Here is a 23,366-nt window from a genome sequence, read left to right on the forward strand (position 1 = left end):
TGTCTATTAATGAAATATAAGCTTAAAAGTCCTTACTAAAAATGCTTCCCCTAAATGCACTGGGACAAAATGGCTCTTAGCATCAATGGAGAGTCCATAACCCAAAACTGAGAGCTCATACTGCATTATCCCCCTTTTTAAAAAAATCTGCCAATTATGTGGCCACCATTTTGTAAATTTCCACTATAGAGGTTCAAGGGAGCATTCGTCAATACACATACACTTCAAAACTCAAGGAAAGGATAGATATACCAGGCTTATAGTCTTACCACAAAGCCATTAAAATAAGTTACTGAAGGGTAGCAGATTTAAATGAGGTCTACTTCAGTCAAATGGTTCTCCACCTGGTCTCCATCCCGAAGCTGGTTTGGGGAGGCACTCCTGCCATTCAGCCCCGAAACCTCCCGGGGTTTCTAAGGAGGGTTGAGAATCATTGTTTTGCTCTTGCAATAGAGGCAACTACTAAGAGTTCCTTAGAGAGCCAGATCTTCCCAGTTACTCTGCTAACTTGCTCATCTGAAGAGGTCCTTCTGCTACTTCAGTCAAGCAGATCGTAACCAGAGGCACGCATCAGGAGTGTGCCCCTGTGGGTAATACTGGCTATGTAGGAAAAGAGTGAATGAAATTTCTGAAAACAGTACAAAGGGTGGATTCAGACAATGAGTTAAGATAGGTTTTTTGTGGCCTGTGTGTTTTTGAATTGGTATCATAACCTCTCCAAAGCTTTCAATTTCATCTTCTGGAACTTTTGCTGATAAATATGTCGCAACTGAGTAATATTTTCATGTTTAATTCTAAATGCCTATGTATGCACGAAACTTCCTAATATAGATGACCTGAAGATTTTAGAAACCTGTGTTACTCATTCATCTACCCATTCATTGAATATTTATCGAGAACCTACTATCACTAGGCATGTTCTAAGTACTGGGAAGACAGCAATGGACAAAAGAGAACAGAAATACCTGCTCTCTGTGGCTTATTATGCCGAGGGAGTTTCTGACTAAGCACCCAAATGAAGGTTTATTTATTTCTCTTTATCTATTACATTCCATTTATACATAATAATCTGAAACTGACAGAGAGAAGCACAATGCAATGGAAAAATTTAATATAGATAAGGAAGAAGTAAAACCAAAAAAACAGTAATGATATTATAACCTTGGTGAACTTTTAAAAAATCCAGAGCAAATAGCCTGAAAGGTGGTTAGAATAATTCAAAGGTAAAATAAACTGCAACCGATGTTAAATAAAGTAAAAAACCAATATTTTCAAAAGCATAAAAGTCAAAGTCCTTTAAAACACTGATGTTTTTAAATCCAAGGTTGTGTCTCAGAATATTACTAAAATTCTTAAAAAAATTTATATCCCTGAATCCACCTCAGATCTTCCCAATTATAAACCATATGGGGTCCAAAGATAGTTTTTAAAAGCCCCAGAAGCAGTCTGAGGTGCATTTTAAAGCCACTGTCTGAGGGTGGAATTTCCTTGGCAGCAGACCGAGGAGTTCTACAAATCCTCTTTCTCCAGAAAACCTGTGAGAATGGGAAATACTGTCAAAACAACCATTTCAGGACCCTGGTAATCAACAGAAATCAAGCAACAAGCTGAGAACTGTTGCTTCTTAGGAAAACGGGCGGACAGTGGGTAAGAGGAGGGGAAGTGTGTGGTCTTCCTGCCCCTCTCAGCTCAAGTTCTACTCGGGTGGGCTGGCGGTGCGCCGGGCTGCACTGAATGCGGACAGCGGAAAATGCCACTCCCAAGCATTGTCCGAAACAGCAGCGCTCTTGCAGACCAACGGATGCTGACAGTCAACCTCTCGGCTAGCCTGAGATAGCAGTCCCCCCGGGGGCCACCCCCAGACAACTAGCTGTTCATCTAACCACAGATCCTGAAAATGAGAGAACCATGGAGGGTTCAGATAAACTTTCACACATCCTGGCCAACTAGGAGGACCTAACAGGTCTGGTGGAAATAAAAGGCAGAGCAGGTTTGAAAACTCCTAAGCTCTGAATATGTTCACAATCTACAGTCCACATCAAAAGGGGTTGGAAGCTTTATTGGATTGAGTTGTTGGAGCACAACCTCTGTCTTATCATTGACCTCTAGACTACAGACACCTAAGTGCAACCCCAGGAAACAAGGCTTAGACAAAAAAGTCAGAACCAAATTACTACCTCGAATATAATTGAAAACATAATTAAAAAAAAAAGACAAAATTGTTACGTGGTTGTAAAAAACAGAAGGCAGCAGAATGATTTCCTATTTGGACTGTTCTTCATGTATTCAACCCTTATTTATATGTGTTTCACTGTGGACCAGACACTGTGCTCAATGTCCCAACAGAATGGTGGACATAATAGACAAGGATGAAATTAAATAGTTAATATTCTAGAACTAAAGTCTGCTCTTCAAGGTCTCAGGATTTGGGCAGATTTCTCTAGTCTTACACACAGTCTCGAACTTCTAAAAGCACATGTTTTTTATGACTTATATGACTTATATAATACACTGGACCTTTGAACAACACAGGGTTAGGAGCACCGAACCCCTGCACAGTCAAAAATCCATGTATAACGTTTGAGTCCCCCAAACTTAACTAGTAATAGCCTACTGTTGACAGAAAGCCTTACTGATAACAAGAACAGTTGAGTAACACATATTTTGTATGTTATATGTATTATATACTGTACTTTTACAATAAAGTAAGCTAGGGAAAAGAAAATGTTATAAGGAAAATCATAAGAAGATAAAGTACATTTACAGTACTGTACTGTGTTTATCAAAAAAAAAAAAAATCCACATGTAAGTAGACCCACGCAGTTCAAACTTGTGTTGTTCAAGGGTCAACTGTATTTTAAGTAACAGCTTTCAAGGAGTCAAATACATTACCAAATAATTTTAAGTAATAGTATTTTGTTTCATTTGGTACAAAGAAAATAACATTAAAATATAAGAAGGGCAGCTATGTTCCAGTGCTGGCTCTAATACTTTTTGTCTGAACAGTCTTTGCCAAAACATTCTAGAGCTCAGTTTCATTATTTATAAAGTAAAGCAGATTTGACTAGATTTCTAGAGTGACTCTTTGATCTCAAATCTATGACTCAAATTCTAAGGCCATGCAATAATACACATTAACATAAAAAATACTTACAAGAAACCTATCCAGGCTTACTTTAATGAATACAATCCATCCATAATTAGCACAGCATTTGTAAACACACACACACTTTAAGACAGAACTTAAGGAACTATTTTCTTGAATAGATAAAGCACTGCATTTGAAACCTTATTTATAAGAATTGGCAGTAGACTTTATTTTAATATATGGTATCTGAGTCAAACTTGTCATAACATATTCACAAAGATTATAGGGATTGTAGTTGACTAGATTTTACTGTACCTGGAAGATCAGAATGTTAACATCATGACCCTTGATATTTATTTTTTATTTACTTAGTGAATATTATACAGTAATCACTGTGTAATCACTTAACACATATCAATTCATTTAATCCTCAAGACTTTCCTAAGAAGAGCTACTATTATCACATCTGTTTTACAGATGAGGCAGCTGAGGCATCAAGAGGTTGACTAACTTGCCTTAGGCACTAGGAGGGAGTAAGACATTAACTTGCTCAAGGGTGGGACCCCTGTGTGGCTCAGTTGGTTAACCGTCTGCTTTTGTCTCAGGTCATGATCCTGGGGTCCTGGGATCGAGCCTCACATTGGGCTTCCTGCTTAGCGGAGAGTCTGCTTCTCCCTCTCTCTCTGCAACCCCTTGTTCTTTCTCTCTTTCAAATAAATAAATAAAATCTTAAAAAAAAAAAAGAAAAAAGAAATCCTTGCTCATGGCTAGTAAGTGGCATATAGGCTGCATTACAATTCAGGTAAGCTGGCTCCCAAACTCCATACTCTCGTTTACGGTATGTTGCCAGAACTTATAAACCAATGGGCTTGGACTGTAATACAGACTATTCAAAGAAGGAAATTATGGCAGTTATTAAAGGAAAGGACATATCTTATTTCCCTTAAACACATGCGCGCACACACACACACACACACACACACACACACACACACAAAGCCCTTAGAGACTCACACAGCTCTCATACATTCACAAAACCAAATGATAAATTTGACAGATTTGAAATTTATAAAAAATATGTATATAAATATAAATACATACAGATCCCCCAGAGAAGTGATGGTATGGAAGGTAAGCTCTTCAGTGTTTTTAGATTAAAATTTTTAGACCTTACATTGTTTAACAATCCAAAAATGAACCCTGCTAATGTTATGTCATGAGCAAGTATGTTCCATATATAATGTCGGTTCTCTACCTTTATGCAATACCACACTGTCTGGTTTTATATTTTAACACGTATGTGATACATACACCTTTTATTTACCAATTTGAAAGAATTACCTTTCTAATTAAAGAGTCCTCTTTTATCTCTGCCTTAAACAAACAACAATTACATCCTCCAGATAATTCGTGTTTGTTGAATCACTGCAGTCCTCTGGTGTATCTGGCCTACAATATCATGTGTTCCTGCTCTGCCCACCTAGTACCTTTGTTCCAACCATAGTGACATCTGTATTCTTTTTCTCCACATTAGAAGATTTCTGCTTCAGATTCTGAATTCTTCCTATTAGTGCTGAGAGATTATTTTTGAAAGAATTTTTTTCTATCAACCAAATGCGTTTTATATGGCTGAGATATTCATGTCAGGCCTCTAAGACATCCTCATACATTTATCAAAAAATCATGATAGAACTCCACTGAACAATGAAAATGCCAAGAGACATGAAATGGGAAAGCAGAGAGGGCTCATGTAGTGGGGAAAGCACGCAGGCATAGGGCAAGCGCAGGCAAGGGTCCACTTCCCCACTGAAGGACTGCAGCCATTAAAAAAAGGGGGGGGCAGGGAAGCTAATGATATGCCAGATAAGAAGCAGCCCTCTCTAGAGAATCACAGGACATTCCTTTCTGGAAATAGCCTGTCCCATGCTATCTGGTGTGCCTCTGAGCTGGTCTTTGCAGCAAAGAGACAATTTCGTTTAACTTTTTAATTAACGTGTGTCCTTGCTGACAGACACTGTGAATGAGACACTTTTTCCTTCCCATTATGGCTTAGACTTTAGATTTAATTACTGTGGAAATGAATCAAGAAACATGACTTCAGGCATAGCATTCTAAATGTTGGCAGAGTAACAATATTAATTCTCTATTCTAAAGTATCCGTGTCATCCCATCTTTATGATGAGTGATGTGAAAATAATTTTAGGAAGGAGGTGACCGACCCAGAGACTCTACAAGACATTGGGAACATCACCTGTTAGTTGCAGTTAGGAGAGATTTTTCTTTGGATAACACAACTGAGTTCTATTTTGTGCATATTCATAATTACTAATATGTAAAGAAATTGTTCTTCAAGTGTGATACATGAAAGAAACAGAGCCCTTTAAAATGGGGGAATGGGATAGACCGGTGATGGGTAGTAAGGAGGGCATGTATTGCATGGTGCACTGGGTGTTATACGCAACTAATGAATCATCGAACTTTACATCAGAAACCAGGGATGTACTGTATGGTGACTAACATAATATAATAAAAAAACATTAAAAAAAATACAACTTGGATCTAAATGAGTTAATAAGCTATTATCAAAATCTAGCCACGTTCTCTTTTATCGCCTAAAACGAGAAGGGGGGATGCTTAACATTATTTTCTCTTTCATGCCATGAGCTATGAGCCATGGAAATGCAGTGAATTCCCTAAATATTTAGCCTAGGAGTAAAATACGTATTTGGAAAACGAAAGACCCAAAACTTTAAAATGACCTTAAAAGAAAGAAAGTTGAAGATATGCGGGCTACCTTCTCATACAATCCAGGGCTCGGATAAAGAAGTCCTTGTGGAGCTGGTGCTCGTCTCTCAAGATTGAGCACTGTTCAAGAGTCACCGACATGGACGTCCTGTCCTTGGCACTTTTGCAACAGGTGAAACGAATACCATTTAGTTTGCGACAGATCTGCAACACAGACATACGAACAGTTTATTGCTCATCTGTAGATGACTCCAAAGTGTCGGACTCGTCTAAACACTTCTTATCTAAACACACCAAATTTATGTTATTTTATGATAGTCAATTGGTTCGATCTGCCTCAGCTAATGAAAAACATTATCTTTTCATTTCAAAAGCTAGTGGAACAGATTGGATTTGTTTAGCTCTTTGTATGTGATGTGTGAGGTGTGGGGCTGTTGCAGCCCTGTGAGATGGTAAATACCAGCAGCGGCAGCAGTGCGCACTGCGAGGGGGCCTGAGCTGTGGGGGATGACAGGAGTAATCACAGCTGAGGCTCAACACCTTCATCACACAGGAAAAAATAAAACTGTATTTCCTGGATCAGATACTTGATTTGTATCCTAAATAGCTAACATCTTCTTACTTTACATTTAAGAAACCTTTGCTACTTTTGGCTTTAGGTTATGAGATTTCAAACATCCACATGGTGCCACTGCAGCAGATAAGTGAACCACCAGCCACTCATCAAAGCAACTAATAAGAATAAGGACACCGAACGGTCACTGTTACATGCGTATCTACTGTACCACGTATAATGCTAATAGCTTTCACACAGATTTGCTCTTTTGTTTATTTTTTAAAGATTTTATTTATTTATATATAAATATATAAATATATTTATATAAATATTTATATATAAATATATTCATATATAAATATATAAATATATTTATATAAATATTTATATATAAATATATAAACACACACTCATGTGTGAGTAGGGGGAGGGGCAGAGGGAGAGGGAGAGAGAGAGTCCCAAGCAGATTCTGAGCTAAGCGTGGAGCCTGACACGGGGCTTGATCCCACAACCCCGAGATCATGACCTGAGCCGAAATCAAGAGTTGGATGCTCAACCGACTGAGCCACCCAGGCGGCCCTAGATTTGCTCTTTTAATACCTGCATATGAATCCTGGAGGAAGATGTAATCATTCTTATTTTACAGATGAGGAAATTGAGGTTTAGCCAGGTTAAGTAACTTGCACACAACTGAACAGAGCCAGGTTGCCAAGGACCAAGCCTTTAGCTTCTGTCCTATTTTGTTTCTTTTTGCAAATTCTTTCTTTTTGTTGTCCCAATGTAATTCAAGAGAAAAATCTCTGAACCACAGTTATGTCTTATCTCACTGGCCTACGGTTAGCAGGTGAACCATTCCATTCCTTTCTCTTCCCTGGCCCGTGGCAGGGCTCTGACGTGAGATACCAACGCTTCATTAGTATCAACAGTGTTCATCAACCTGCACTTACAATAAATCTAATGTGATAGAATACAGTTTTGCTTTATTCCCTGCCATCAAGGACGCCTTAACAGTTAATCTGCTTTGAGAAAAAGTTATACTAACACAGTCTATCAAGGGTTTTTACCATGTTTTAATTGTGATTCTGATACTTACACTAGGATTTACAAGTCCTTATTTGACCTTTAGTACTTTCTCGCTATTTCCCATATAAGTGACTAGAGAAATATGATAGCACAATTTCACTATAAAATCTTTTTTCATCTGGAAGACTCTAATCTTTTCATATAAAGAGTATTTCAAAATTTTTAATATAAAACAACCAAGACTTAGCTATATTCATAATAATGAAATATAGGCCTCAAGGGCCACTTATGAGATAATGATTTTTTTTTTAAGATTTTATTTATGCATTTGACAGGGAGAGAGTGAAAGAGTACAAGCAGGGGGAGCGGCAGAGGGAGAGAGAGAAGCAGACTCCTGGATGAGGAGGGAGCCCGACATGGGGCTTGATCCCAGGACCCTGAGATCATGACCTGAGCCGAAGGCAGATGCTTAACTGACTGAGCCACCCGGGTGCCCCAAGATAATGACTTTTAAAAAGAATGAATATTCTTTAAAATATGTTGTCTCTAGTATATGCAACTATCCTACTAAGGATATTCAGTGTTCCAAATTTAATACCAGGAGGAGGCAGGGGCAATTCAATCCCAGGACAGCCTGGGTCTTGGTTTCCTTATTTCTACAGCTCCTTTGAACCATATGAACTTAATTTAACACACCTGATTGGCATGTGGCCTCTATAAATTCTCATTTTTTATTTTTTAAAAATTCAATCAAGACAAAACCAAATAATTTTATATTTTTTCAATGAGAATGTAAAATATTAACATAGTAATATATAAATATTTTTAAAAGAGAGGGCAATGACATAGAGACAAATAAAAGCTTTTTGGAAAATGTCAAAGGGAATTACTATATTTCTTCATTTTAAAAGTATTATCCAAGTCCTTGATTTACAAAGAGGATACTGAAACTGAGGTATCAGCAACAGAAATGCTGTAATAATAAAGTCAGTATCCCTACATAATGCTAACTTTGCACATTATCGGTGCCGTGTATTTACCAAGGCAGTCAATCATCCATTCAACAGTTAAGTTGTGAGAAAGCCGTATTTGGCCAGTGTTTAAGTTTCAAAAAAGAATTTTCAGGAATTAATGAGATTTATGGGAAAACCTTTTTATATATTCAAATGGTAAAACTACATATACTAAGAGAAAATATACATTTGCGTTCGCACATGTACATCCTTCATTTATCAACTGACATAACTTCATGATATGTGTATGTTCCTAAGTTGTCAGAGAGCCTTGGTGAAGGATCAAATTACCTTCCTCTTATCCCATTATTAGTAAAATAGCAAAAATAGCTCATGACCTACCTTTGCGAAATTTTTTGTGAGAATTAACAACCACAGCAGTCTTTGAAGATATAAAGAGCAGCCACACTGGGGAAAAAACTATTAAAAACAACCCTCCCGTAATGCAGTAAGGTGCTAGATGGGACCAGTGTAAATGAGCTTCCTGAAAGCAATGCTTCCTATTGTTACCTTTGATGTTCTTCCCTGGGGCTCCAAGAGGGCACGAAGGGAAGCTAAAGCCGCGGTCCTCTGCCTTGCTCTTGGTACATTATTTTATATAGACTCATGGTAAATTATCCATTCCTTTTTCCCAGGAGAGAGTAAGTAATATTGGATTATAATTGAACACTGGCAGTAGGGACAAGGCTTTGTTTTCAATGCTACTGATACAGAATGAATAGAGTTATGTTAGGAGATCTGGTAACTGAACTCCAAATTACACAAGCAACACTGTCCGGGAACTACAAATATGGCACTCATCATAAAGATGTCCAATGTGTGCCTTTTCTGATAAAAAGGTCCTCTCATTAGGAAAGGATTGGGTCTGAATGCTTAACAAAATTCGTAAGTTCATGTGAGCTGTGCCTGAATGGTGGCCAGACAAGAGTTTAAAAAATACGGGCATTATTTTCTCCCTCACTCTGGTAGAAACTGGGGGTGGGGAAAAAAGGCAGAACTTCTGCCCTGAGGGTGTCATTAAATGAGAAAGAACCATAGAAAATATACCTCATTACCCCAAGAGCAAACCACCAGTAATAAATTCAATGCTAATATCTAAATTAACAAATGCATTTGCAAGCTCATTAATTGAACAAGATGTCCAGGAGCCTTACTGAGGCTGTGAGTCAGAGATCTGATAACCAAATTCTGTTGCAACCATATGTTTCTAGAGTAGCACTTCAAAATCCTGATTGATATGGGCGACTGACATCACAACATGTAATATCAAGAAAATCACAGACACTTCATTTTAGCCTCAAAGTGTCAAACAACATCCAGGATCTATAAGAAAAGCCAACAGGTAAAACTCTCTCGTTGAGTGCATCTTCTTCCATCTTGTGTTCTAGTGTATTGATAGAACTACCAACAGCATTGAAAATGCCTAATCCCCTGGATAATGGACAGTGACATCTGGTAACCCAAAGTGCAGAGGTTGGACCCTACACAGCAGCTACTCAATGATGTTTGCCGGTCATGATGGTGACAGGAACAAAGATCTGGCTGGAGAGCGCTTACCGTTGCAGCCAGCCACATGATTTCTACATTCTTTCTTTTTTTGGCTTGGATATTTTGATGGAGATTTTCTAGTAATCCTTTTAAATCATTTTGTTCTTGAAAATGTGAAATGTCTGGGGAAAAACAGGAGAAAGAAAGGGAGATCATGTTAGTGTTAAGCTGCCTATGGAGATTTGCTCAATATATGTATAAATAGAATTTCCATAACAACAACTAACATTTGGAGCTGAGAGTATCTGAGGATAATCATATTTATTAATCTAAGGATAATCATAGTTATTAATCTCTCTAGCTTTATTCTTTACTTAGAAATATGCCTCAGTCTTCTCCAATACCTATTCTGTGCTATTGTAGTAATGTCAGTTTTCATATACTATTATTTTACTAACAAGGGAAACATTCTTGATGATGGCTGCTCCCTCCCTTCCACCAAAACATGACATAGATGAGACATGAGATGTAATTTTATATCTTACTATAACCACTTTCTGTTACTAAGTAGCTAGTCTGAATCAAGAGGCTATGTTAAACTGAACGCCTCAGGAGTGGGAGAAATCTGAAGGTTCAGATAAAACACAGGAAGCCAGTTTCTACGGCAAGAATCCTTAAACTTAGCACCATGGGCATTTTGGCTCGGATAACGCTTTGTCGCGGGGAATGGAACTATATTCTGCATTGTAGGATATTAAGCAGCATCAGGGACCTCTACCATTTAGAAACCAGTAGTACCCTTCGTGTGGCAATCAAAAATGTCTCCAGACATTGCCAGATGTTCCTTGAGGGCAAAATCTATCCTGGTTGGGAACAAATGCTAGTAAGGAGCACAGGTACAACATGGAAAGAGGGAAAACATGAGAGGTGATAGTTAATTATATGGGATAATTAGATAGGGAGCAGGAAATGACTGATTGCTCAGATCTCTACATACTAATGACTAAAGCACAGGTAATAAATGGCACACATTTTCTATTAAAACCTAAGGCAATGCACATTATGACACAAATGTCCCTGACACTTGGTGAGATGGGGTCGAGACCAGAATATAGAGATGGAAACAAAAAGCCTTTCTAAGAGAGTTGTTGTATTAATGCTGTACAGTATGAAAATGTGCTCTAATGTCGAATCCACAACCTGAAGGGTGAAGAATTCCTAAGAGTTTTAATTGAGGCTGAACACAGGAGAAAATCCATAAGAATTATATGGACTGTATGTAGGCTCTCCAGTAAGAGTGAAGCAAAATTGATATATTCCTGAATCAGATCTCTCTCTCTCTCACAAATACACACACACACTCACACACAAACTCACACACATACAAACTCACATACACACACACACACACAAACACAGATAAGCTATAATCATAGTGTGACTTTGTACTTTCCAAAACTGCACCAGATGTTTCACTTTATTAAAATAATACATCTGGGTAGTTCTTGACTTTAGCTCCAGAGAGTGAGGAAGTATCCTAATAAACTATACTAGCAATTTATATCTGCCAAAGAGTGAAAGTGGTTGGTAAAATAAAAATATCCATTGAGAACAGTTATATATCATCTTGAATTTCATGACCACAGAACAGGGGAAGGTCAGGTACAATCAAGATGTAGCCCTATGTTAGGGCAAGGAGGTTAAAAATATTCATATAAAATACATGCATGATTCCACTGTATTAGTTTCTAAATGGAAAAAACCATCAGAGGTCAAACCTTTGCTATGTAACTATAGATGATTCTCTAAGAAAGACAAGGTTTGACTAAAAATATCACATTGCTAGATAGGAGACTCTCTGATATACAGAAATTTTAAGAAGACAGAGCCCAAAGATAAAGGGAAGAAGGCATAAGGGAATGCCTTGAAGAGAGTTACAATACCAGCTCAAGACTCCACAGCTGATCAAAGAAAGTAAGGACAATAATGCCACTTTTTAATTCGTACTTACAGCATAAAAGGAACAAAAAGTCTGGTCTACCATCACTGCCTTTAATAAATTAAAATTATAAGCAGCCATTTAAAATTATGTGGGTATACCATTAACAGGGAAAGTGTCCTTGACATTGTTGAAAGGAAAAATTGGTCAGAACAATGAATGAATGATTTGTATAACATTGTATATGGGGGGGGGTATGTGTGTGCATGCACGTGTGTGTGTGTGTGTGTGTGTGTGTGTGTGCTTACGTCTCTCTACACAGGCATGAAGGCAGAGAGAGCCATCAGTCATTGTTATGCTGTAGGATTTAGAGTGATTTTTCAACTGCCTTTTCATGTCATTTGAGACATTTAAAATAAATGTGTGCTGTTTTTAAAGAATAAACTTATTTTGAGAAAAAGGGAGAACACAGTATATGCATAAGAAAAGGAAAGAACCCAAATTCTTAGAATACAAAGAGCTGACCTCAAAGTCTTCACAATTCAGTAGGGGAAGATAGATTTTTAAACCATCATTAACTGTAGTAAAGTATATTGTGGGCTATGGCATTAAGTCAGTAAAAATAATAGAGACCCAAGGGAAGGAGTGTGCAATTCCATAAAGAATAGTTGGGTATGGAAGGGTTTCTAGCAAAGATAATGCTTCGTGGCTACGAAAGCATTTGAGGCCCAGGGAAAAATGTCAGCAAATGCATGGAGACATGAAGTACTACTGTCAAAGCAGGGAGCCCATAGCTCACTATATCCTCGCAGGCCCTGCTCCCAGAGGCAGGAATTATGAAGGGCCTTTTCTGCTCTGCTGGGAAATCTGGGCTTCATCCTAAAAAAAAAATGGGAGCAACTAGGGAATTTTAAATAAGGACATAACCATATCTGAGAGGTCCCTGAGATCCTTTCTGACATCACCTGGTATAAATGGCTTTCGAATGTTTTGGAAAGGAATACAGAATAAGAATTTTACCCACAACATTATGCATAAACACATAAACACACACCTCCTCTGTAACAAGAGTTTTATGAAATAATATTTACCCTAATCGCATACACTGTTCCCCGAATATATTCTGTTCTATTCCCTGTGAGGATGATGATGATTTTTATTATTATTGTCCTAACCCTCAAAATTGATGTAACAACCTGGAGTCAACATAAAACATTTGCCAATTACTGAGTTAGAGCAACCCCATGTCCAAGATGCTTTGGTGACTTTCCCAAGGTCCATAGTCAGAGGAAGTAAAAAAAGCCAGTCTCCCAATTCCTACACCAGCAATTTCCCCCAAATCTGCGCTAGTGTCTTCACAATTAGCTGGTGGCACTAGAAGGCAGTTCCAGTATTAACCCAATGAACTGGCTTCTTCAGAATTCTGAGAATCCTGAATAAAGTAGAATGATTTTCCAAAATAATTTAGCTTCATCTTTGACATGAAGATGTTTTAATCAGTCATTTAAAACAGACTATAAGATCCGAAACAGAAGTCAAATAAATGGTCATTTTTGGCCTATTTCTACCCCATAAAGAGAGCGCTTTAGGATGGACAGACATGATATCCCATAGAAATTTCACCCCTTCTTCCCAGCTCATGCTTTTGAGAAGGAGATTATTTTGATGTTCTTAAAATTTTCAGGCCACTATTTCTATTTCTGTAATGGTAAAACTTGCTTTTATTCAGAGCACATCTCCACCAATTCAATACTTCGGTTGCTGACAAAAATCCTACAGGTCACAGAAATCTGGTCTTGTTCTGGACTAGTAATGACTAGTTTGTAGATTAGTGAGATTTCAAGATACAATGACAGATCCTGATAAATCCACTGAGAATCCTGGTAAACGGGGAATATGGATTGGTTTTTAGACTTAGAATGTATCTCTTCAAATGTAAATATAGCCAACAAGTCTTGTTTTTGCTACTCACTCTTGCATTACTTGCACAGAATTCAGAGAGGGTAATTGAATCTCCATACCCATCTCAGTACGAGTATTCTTTTTGCAAATGGGGTTCAAAAAAGTAATCAGGTGAAAGGTACAAGAATGTTCATTGCATTATTGTTTATAATATTAAACAACAGCAAAAAACCCATCTAAGTATTCATAAAGAGAATAGATAAACTGATATATAATTATGAAATATATAACGGAGAAAATCAATAAACATGCTATATTATATATAAATATATATGGGCACAAATATAGAACAAAAACTATGCTGAGCAAAACAGTAAAAATTTTAGGACTCATGCAAAATAACAGTAATAATATAAAGTTAAATATGCAAAACTATCATATTTTTTATGGCTAATACATGTCGGGTAAAAATGTGTATGATAATGTAAAACACCAAATTCAGGATATTGATTTTCTCAGAGAAGGATAAGTAAGGGATTGGAACTGAAAGGTGTGCAAAGGAGGCTTTCATTCTATCTGCATTTTTCCTTACAAAATTTCTAGGCTAAACAATACATTCCCTAGTGTTTATTATCTTACAATCTGTTCTTTTTTTGTTTGAAACTTTTATAATTTTTTTTTGAAGGAAGCACAGAGCCAAGATTCCCGGAAAGTAATTTCCAATGCCAACTCTGTCCCTGCTTTGACATGTGGTCTTAGGTGAGTTGCTTAACCCTCTGTCCCTTTTTCTCAACTGAAAAATGAGGACAATAACCCTGCCACGCTTCATCGACTTGAAGTGGAAAACAATTAATAAAAGTCTTGGCAGCAGTGCTTACATTGTTAAATTCTGTGTCAACTGTGGAAAACAGAGGAAGACATTCGTAGCTCTCAGGAAAGCATTCAGTCTCAGATAGGAAGCTTACTTTCTCAGGCAAAAGTCAGAATTTATCCAAAGTAAGGTGCATACAAAGATCAGAATCACCAACCTTCACAAACCCTGTGACTGGTTTCTTATCACTCCCCAATGGCACAGAATAGCCAAATTCAGTCAGTTTTTATACCAAATTTCTCCTTGTTCTGTCAAATGGGGTTTCTTTAATATGACATTGACCTGAATCAAAGGTGGGGTGCTGACAAGTGAATAGGAATAGGACTGTCAACCCTTAGCCAATTGATCGGCGATGCTAATGAGGTCAAGGCAATAGCTTCATCACCTCACTGTCATATGACTTCATGTTGCCAGAGTGTGTGCCAAGATAATACTGAAATTAAAGCTGAATTCCCGGCACCTATTTCACCCATTTCCCACTTCATAGCGGGCACAAAATTTACATGAGATCAATCATACCCTCACTCTGAAGTCAACTAATGTAATCCCATCCCCCCTTGAAGTCAGGGCTATTTCAGGGATGGACATCTGAAACTAAGCTGATCAGAACTTGACTGTGACCTGGGCAATTATTTCAGGGTTATGAAAGTGACCTGTCCTGCCCCAGCTGAGTGAAACTCAATACTCAAACGTAGAAGAGGGAAAAAAAGTCCTCTTTATCTCTTTCGTTGATCAGGCAATTGAGCATGGGGATAATTGCTCATGCCGGCCATCCTTTAGTCACGGGATGACCAGATGTAGGATGAAGTCAACACTAAGAGTGGCTGAATGAGGAAGTAGGGCTGGAAAGTGTCTTTTCACTACTGCTAAGCCAGTGAAACAACCTTCCCTTGAAGGGTCATCTGTCTTACCATTGGAATTTTCAATTTTGTTAATAAAATTTCTTGTTCAAGTCAGTTTGAGTCAGGGTTTCTGTCACTTGCAATAAAAAAACATGCTATGGTAAAACCCATGGTTATATAGGCATTTTTAACATTGGCCAGCCATCTTGCAAATGTGTATTGTTGCTTTAGAGGCGAGAAAAAGACAAATAAGAATGTCTCTGGAAGGCAGCGCATCAATCACTTCTACAGTGATGGTTTTAAGACATGGCTCCACAATCTTTGACATCCCTCTATGGGAGAGATGGAGCCTATGTGCTTTCCCCGGGAATGTGGGTGGGCTTGTGACTGTCTGGATTTACAGAGTGTGGCAGAAGTGATGTTATGTTACTTTTGAGGTCAGGTCATAAATGACTGTAGCTCTTATCTGATTCTCTTGGAACTCTGCTGTCTGTATTTCCTTTTTTGAGATGTTCCCTATAAGAATGCAGGCTCTATGCTGGGAGAAGCCCAACCACATGGAGGCTCCCGTTTAGGTACTCCACTCAGTGGTTTCAGCCAAGTCCAGCCGTTGACTCAGCATGGCCCAGGTGCCAGAACATGAGCATTGAAGCTTGCCGAGGACTCCAGTTCCTAGACATTTAAGTGGCTCCCTCCCCCTTCCCACCAATGTTCTTTCCAGTGGAGGTCCCAGGTATCATGGAGTGGATATAAACCATCCCTATATGTTCTGTCTGAAAACCTAACTCACAGAATCTGTGAGCACAAATAAGATGATTCTGATTTTATGTCAGTAAATTTGGGATAATTTGTTACATAGTAATAAATAATCAGAACTATAAAAAAAGAAAGAAAAAGAAAGAAACAAACAAACAACTTAGAAGAGCCTGTACGTCTAAGTATGAAAAGTGAACATATAAAGAACAATACTTTCACAGTCCACCTTGGACTATATTCTGTGATATCAAATCTCTATAATTAATTCTGAAATAATTATAGTTAAATGTAGTAGCAAGCAAACAAATGCAATTAGGTGAAAGCCATTGAGATGTCTTAAAATTGGAAATTTTGTTCTTTCAGATACTGTAAAATCTTGAAAAATATGGAAAAAAGCCCCAGTGAAACTGGTTTTATTTAAATTGTATTTCTAACTTAACAATTTATGAAAAAGGCAATATAAGAAATCAAATATCAAACTCCCCACCTGAACAGAGCTGAATAATATTTTTGACCTATACACTTTCATTGTTTCCTTTAAAATGAATTTCAAGCTTGCATCACCCATAGCAAATGAAAAGACAAACTTTAAAAGTAATTGTTATAACATATTAAAAGCAATGTGTTAAAAATTCTTTAGGAATTTCCTTACTCACTATTTTATACTGAAGGCCATGGGACTTGCTGTGCGGGGAGGAGAGTAGAAATATAACATATTAATATTGTTTCCTACTTCCTTTTTTTAAAGAAAACAGTCATGATTGATTTCTGAATCTCCAAACCGTTTCAAGTCATATCGAAGAGTTTGGGGATGGTGTGTAGGTAGATGGCTCTCAAAAACCTCCATACCTCAGGTACCTGAGATAGTTTTAGACACAGAGAGTAGAAAATGTGTATATGAAAAGGGGCTTGACACAGTTTCCCCAGCTCAGTCTTTTTTTTTTTTTTTTTTTTTTTAAGGCCATCAACAGTGTAAGGGGGTTCCCCTCGAGAGAGAGAATCTTAAGCAGACTCGCTGCCCAGCATGGAGCTCAACATGGGGCTTGATCTTATGACCCTGAGATCATGACCTGAGCTGAAATCAAGAGTCGGAAGCTTAACTGATTGAGCTACCCCAGGGCAGCCACCCTCCCCCCACCCCCAGCTCACTGTTCTTGTGAGCCCAGTTGCACTGGTTGGAATACTCTGCCTGCGCTCAAGTAAGCAGCCTAGGTTCTTAGCACTGAAGGCAGGTGAATGGCCACGTTTTCTTTTTCCCCAGGTAACTTCCAAGTCCCTGTATTTTACTCTGACAAGAACAATAGCAAGAAAAGTCATTGACAGCACACATTACACACAAAAAGTCTGAAAACCAAAGCAAGAACAGATTTCTCAAAGCTTAGGACAGAAAGGGAAGCAGCTTTTGAGGTAATTCCAGTGCCCCACCTCCCTGAGCCAGGCTGCCAGTGAAATATGCCAAGGCCAAATGGCAGCACAGAGACACAGGTGTGTAACAAGGCCATCTCCAAAAAAGAATAATTCAGCACTTTCATGCTCCCCCACTTTCTGATAACATGGAAGGAACTGACTCCCAAATTGCCAGAATGATAGCTAAAACAAAGCAGAGAGACAGTTGAGAAGACAGGGCTTCTTCCCAATAGCCAAGGTCTCGGCATGACTCCTTTAGGCTCCTGGAGGCAAATAAGATTGAGATCTTGAATATTTCATATTGTATAGAATAAAATAAAGAACTCTTGAGGCATTAAGAAAGGTATAGATGAGGTAAAGTAGAGGAAGAAGATTACAGAAATAAAGCTGTTTCAGGAGGCTCCAAAATGAAAAGGAAAGAGGTAATAAGAATTCAAGCTCTACATTTTATTCCATTCATATACCTCTTTTTTTTTTTTTTTTTACTTGAAGTGAGCTCTAGTTTTATAACTTGGGATTCTCATATATTTATTGATAGCAACAAAATATATTAATCTACCCATGTTGCAAGACTTCTCTTTTCTGACCCACCTGATACAGATAATTTTATCTTTGAGTCTTGAGTTTCACTCCCTACCTGACTTCAAAGATGAGTTCTACTTTATCTGGAGTTTTGTTTTGCAGAAGTGGAAGCATGAATAAATAAAGGTGGGAGAAAAGGTAAACCAGAATGAAACAAAAGACCTTGCACTTATGGTTGAGAAAAGTAGAACAGTAAGTAGTGAATGTCTGAGAGAGTGGTATGCTCGAGTGAATTAGAGAGTTGGAAAAAAGGATTTAAAAAGTAAAATCACAAGTTGCTAGTTGTCTCCTCTTTGATATTTAATTAAAAGTTGGAACAGATTTTTATTTAATTTCTAGGCTCTTTATGGGCTGTAACTGGAGTCATAGGATTAATTTAAGTGATATTTCCAAAAGGGAAGGTGAGCCCTAAGATTTTTAATATCTACCTTACTCCTCACTGTGGGGCCAATGAACTCATCCTAATGGTGATGATTTCAGGATTTCATCCCTATCAGAGTATTTCACAAAGAAATCTATGCTTTTTAAAAAGATTATCAGGGGCGCCTGTTAAGCGTCTGCCTTCGGCTCAGGGCATGATCCTGGAGTCCTGGGATCGAGCCCTGCTCCTCCGCTGGGAGCCTGCTTCTTGCTCTCCCACTCCCCCTGCCTGTGTTCCCTCTCTCGCTGGCTGTCTCTCTCTCTGTCAAATAAATAAATGAAATCTTAAAAAAAATAAATTAAATAAATAAATAAGATTAAAAAGATTATCAGATAAGCAGTGATTATATGAAAACAATTCATTAAAGTTAGTATAGATAGCTATCTGAAGGAATACAGATGAGATAGAAGAAAAGAGTATATTGAATGGACAAAAGAGGCAGGTTGGTTCAAACTATAGGAAGAGCTTTACAATCAATTTTAACTGGATCAATGAGTTGACTTGTTTGTACACAGGAGAAATGCAAGTCTCTTGAGAAACTCAAAGTGCACACTGTCATGATCTTATCCATCACTCTAACATTTGTAAGTGCAATGTGACATCTTCTCAGTACAGAAACTGACATTGGAAAAATTAACTTCCCTTCTCTGGTGAGATAATGGTAGAATGTACTTTGAAGTACTGGCATATACATATTAATTATTCTCATTTAGTCGATAATGAAATGGAGACATTCAAAACATCAAGTGATTCACTTAAGTGAGTTTTCAATTGAATTCATATCTTTTGATTTCATGCCATTTTATGCAGACTTACTAGGCTGGTTCACTGGGAGTCTAGCCAATCTTCGTTCAATGAGCAGTAGAATCTATCATGTAAGACCTAGTCTACTTAGTCTACAGACAGGAGAGGCCCTGTGAGAAGGAAAGAATGCACAAAAATGTAAAGGTGACTAAAAAAATAATCTTGGACTTTTCTTACACAAATTAGAATACGATATAAGGCTAACCAAAAAAAAATTGATGTGAGGAACCTGGAGTAACACAGAAGATGCTGAAATCAATGCTGAGGGAGGTGGCCACTTGCAGGGGCACATGTGAGTATGTGTGTCCATCTCTGTTATTTGTGGTATTGTTCGTATTTGTCGCTTCAATCTAGTGTACAAGTTATTGGACACTAGGAGTCTATGTCTGTGGTTTTACCTGCGCATAAAGAATTAAAACGGAATACTGTTTTGCATCCCTTTTCTTTCCAAAAAGTCACAGGAGTGCTTCTAGACATATATCAGGAAAAAAAATTCTCTTAATCTTTATAAACATCAGAGAGCATTAAAAACTTGAAGAGGTAAGTACATCAGAGTTTCTTCTGGAATGAGTTGAAAATAAATTTGTAATTATGAGCATGTATAAATTATAAACAGAAAATAAAGGTGCTGCTGGAAATATTCAAATGTTTTAAAATCTGCAGTTTTAAATTAAGAAGATCAGAAGCCCTTAGATCTACAGCAATGGGAGAGCAGCAATATAAAAGTGAAAAGAACACTTAAAATATGCAACTTAGCCCCTGTTCTCCCACTCATGAGGATTGTGAACTTAATAAAATCTATCTTGGATCCCAAGCCCCTCATAGCAAATAAGGCTGGACTAAACCAGTATTTCTTAAAATTTGTCCTAAGGAGCACTTATTTGGCAAGATGCTCCTGAGTATTTCATATATACCTATATGAAATATATATATATGAAACATATGTATACACACACATATATATAGCAATAAAATGCTATTTCAACAAAATTAAATTGTTTTAGACACTGTAGAAAAGAACTGGCAAATTATGACTTGCAGCATAAACCCAGTCAGTTCTGTGTCTTTGTAAATACAATAAAATTTTATTAAAATTTAGCCATGTACATTAATTCACATTTTGTCTATGGCTTAATTTGCACTACAATGGCAGTGTCTAGTTGAGTAGTTTGAACAGACATCGTTTGACCCTCAAATACTGAATTCTTTACTCTCCGGTCCTTCACATAACAAGTTTGCTGACCAGGCTATAGGCCTTTTCAAAACTTTCAAAGTGATAATGTGAATTCCAAAACCACTTGACTATAAAATCCTTTTATTGCCCAACAATTATTAGCAGAAAGAGTGTCCCTTGGAATAGTCTAGATTATTTACAAGATCCCAATTCTTCTCCGATTCTTTAAAACATTCAACTAAATGACCTCAACTATCTCATTAATTTGTTGATTCAACAAATATTTTTGGAGTATAAACTCTGGGCCAGATAATGTTTTTAGTAGTTGGGGTATAGTCAAAATATAGACCAGGAGACTTGTCTTCATCTAGTTTACATTCTGAGGAGATAGAGCCAAACAAGGTAAATGACCTACTGTATACCAGATGATGGTAGATGTTATGGAGAAGGGGACCAGGGCATAGGAGACTGCAATTTTAAAGAGGGCAGTCAAGAAAGGCCTCACTACGAAAGTGACATTTGGGCCAAGACTTAAAGGAGATGAGTGAAGGATCCATGTAAGGGGAAAGAATTTAAGGCAGAGGATATGGCCAAGGAAAAGTCCTAAGAAACAGCAAGAGGCCAGTGTGGGGCAAAGTGGAGCAAGGGAGGGAGTGAGAGGTAGGAGAGGAGAGTCAAAGGGCAGATTTGTTGCCAGATTACAGGGAGGCTTTAAGACCATTGTAAGAACTTAGGTTTTTGGGGGCACCTGGGTGGCTCAGTCATTAAGCGTCTGCCTTCGGCTCAGGTCATGATCCCAGGGTCCTGGGATCGAGCCCCATGTCGGGCTCCCTGCTCAGCGGGGAGCCTGCTTCTCCCTCTCTCACTCCCCCTGCTTATGTTCCCTCTCTCGCTGCCTCTCTCTCTGTTAAATGAATAAACTCTTTAAAAAAAAAAAAGAAGAACTTAGGTTTTTAGTCTACTAAAAAAATAAGGGCTATTGGAAGAGTTTGAGAAGATACATGATTTTATTTTCATTTTTAAAAGATCACTTTGGCTGCAGTGATAAAAACTCAGTGAGGCTGAGAGAGGAAACAAAGAGACAGTGTGGGCATTATTGCCATAATCTGAAGGTGAGAGTAACAAGGGCTTGCACAGAGCAATAGCAAGACAGGTGGTGGGAACTGGTGGCACATTCTTGGGAAATTGAGCCAGTGAAATTTTCTGATGGACTGAAAGTGCGGTGTGAGAAAAAGAGGAGTCAAGGGTGACTTCAATTTTTTTTTTTTTTTGCCAATGCAACAAAAAAAGCTAGAATTGATTAAAAACTAGGACGGGAATGATTGTAGGAAAGGTAAGTTTTTAAGGGCATATCAGGAACAAAGTCGGAGGTGATGAGCAGGATACAGGAGACCTGGGAAGAAAGATGGGCTGGCGATGTAGGTATGGAGGTCGATAATGAATAGATGGTATTTAAAGCAATGAGACTGTTCAACAAGAGCAAAGTAGACATCCATAGACTAAATCCTGGGACACTCCAACATTGGGAGGTCAGAAAGATAATGAGGAATCAGTAATGGAGGTTGAAAGGTAGCAGCCAGATAGTAGAAGCAATCACAGAAAAGTGTGGTGGCCTGGAAGCAAGTGATGAAAGACAGAAAAAATAACGATGTCAAATCTATTACTAGATCAAGCAGGATGAGGACAGAGAATTGAACATTGGCTCTAACAATATAGAAACCCTGACAAAACCAGTAAAGTTATGTAGACCAAAGGCTGACTGGAGTGGATTTGGACAAAAAAAAAAAAAAAAAAAAAAAAAAAAAAAAAAAAGAAGGTAGAGAAAAATTGGAGACAGCTAATAATCTTTAAATTCCACTTTTATCTGTTCTTTCTGCAACATTTTCAACCTTAAGGTAGTCTTGCGTTATAAAACAATTTCTCCTATACTGCCAATACTTTTTACTCATCTTTAATGTCTATGCAATGCCAAACATATGGGTAATACGTGAAAATTTCCTCAGCCGTCTGAATGTTTCCAAATACACATATGTTCGAAAGAAAATAAGTAAAATATTTGGATGAGTAACTGGATTTTTCATTTGTATATCTGGACATGTACATGGTATCAAAGTTGGATGTCTGCAAAACAGAAATTATTAGTAGTAAATTAGTTGTGCAGTAATTTATGGTTCCTGTTGGAAGAACATTCATGTGTTAACTTAAGAACCTTGTATCTTCTTATATCTTCATGTTTGTTGAAAATGCCAAAAATCTATAATAGTCAGATTATTCCTCGTACTTGAGAAACTTAGACATATTAATTTAGCCTGGCATAATAAATCAGGGTCAATTTCACATTGACCAGAACCATGATTACAGCTGAGTTGCTTTATATACACATTTCGCTTAGGTCAATAAATGTTTGTTAAATAACAGTAAATAAAAGATACAACATTCCAATATTCTGGGAATTTCACTTTCTTTTACACTCAAGTATAGAGTATAAATGAAACACAAAACATGAATTTACAGTTTGAGAACTAATCTATAACATTTTACAAGTCTAACCTAGTGGTTTCCAAATCTTAACCACGCAGCAGAATCATCGGGAGGGCTTGATAAAACACAAACTGCTAACCCCACATCCAGATACGGATTGTTTGAAATTCTTCTTGCATGGGAAAAGGTAAGAAGGTGCTGAGTGGCAGACTGTGCTGGTCAACTGCTGATCTGTTCTCATGTCTATCTGTATCTTTTTCCCTTTGGGTCTTTA

The 23,366-nt window shown here is 37.7% G+C and overlaps 1 protein-coding gene across 2 annotated transcripts in view; it reads right to left on the reverse strand.

Annotated features, from left to right (window-relative positions):
* INPP4B (inositol polyphosphate-4-phosphatase type II B) overlaps window positions 1–23,366 on the reverse strand; it is a 501,415-nt gene that overhangs the window by 45,926 nt on the left and 432,123 nt on the right. For both annotated transcript variants that reach the window (XM_008685432.2, XM_040626334.1), the window contains 2 exons: window positions 9,983–10,095; window positions 5,883–6,037 (listed from right to left, as the gene is read on the reverse strand). In XM_008685432.2, the coding sequence (XP_008683654.1) occupies window positions 5,883–6,037; window positions 9,983–10,095 (268 nt within the window). The remainder of the gene's footprint in view (window positions 1–5,882; window positions 6,038–9,982; window positions 10,096–23,366) is intronic.

Source organism: Ursus maritimus, unplaced genomic scaffold, assembly GCF_017311325.1.
Source record: "Ursus maritimus isolate PB19 unplaced genomic scaffold, ASM1731132v1 scaffold_11, whole genome shotgun sequence".
In the NCBI taxonomy this organism is placed as follows: domain Eukaryota; kingdom Metazoa; phylum Chordata; class Mammalia; order Carnivora; family Ursidae; genus Ursus; species Ursus maritimus.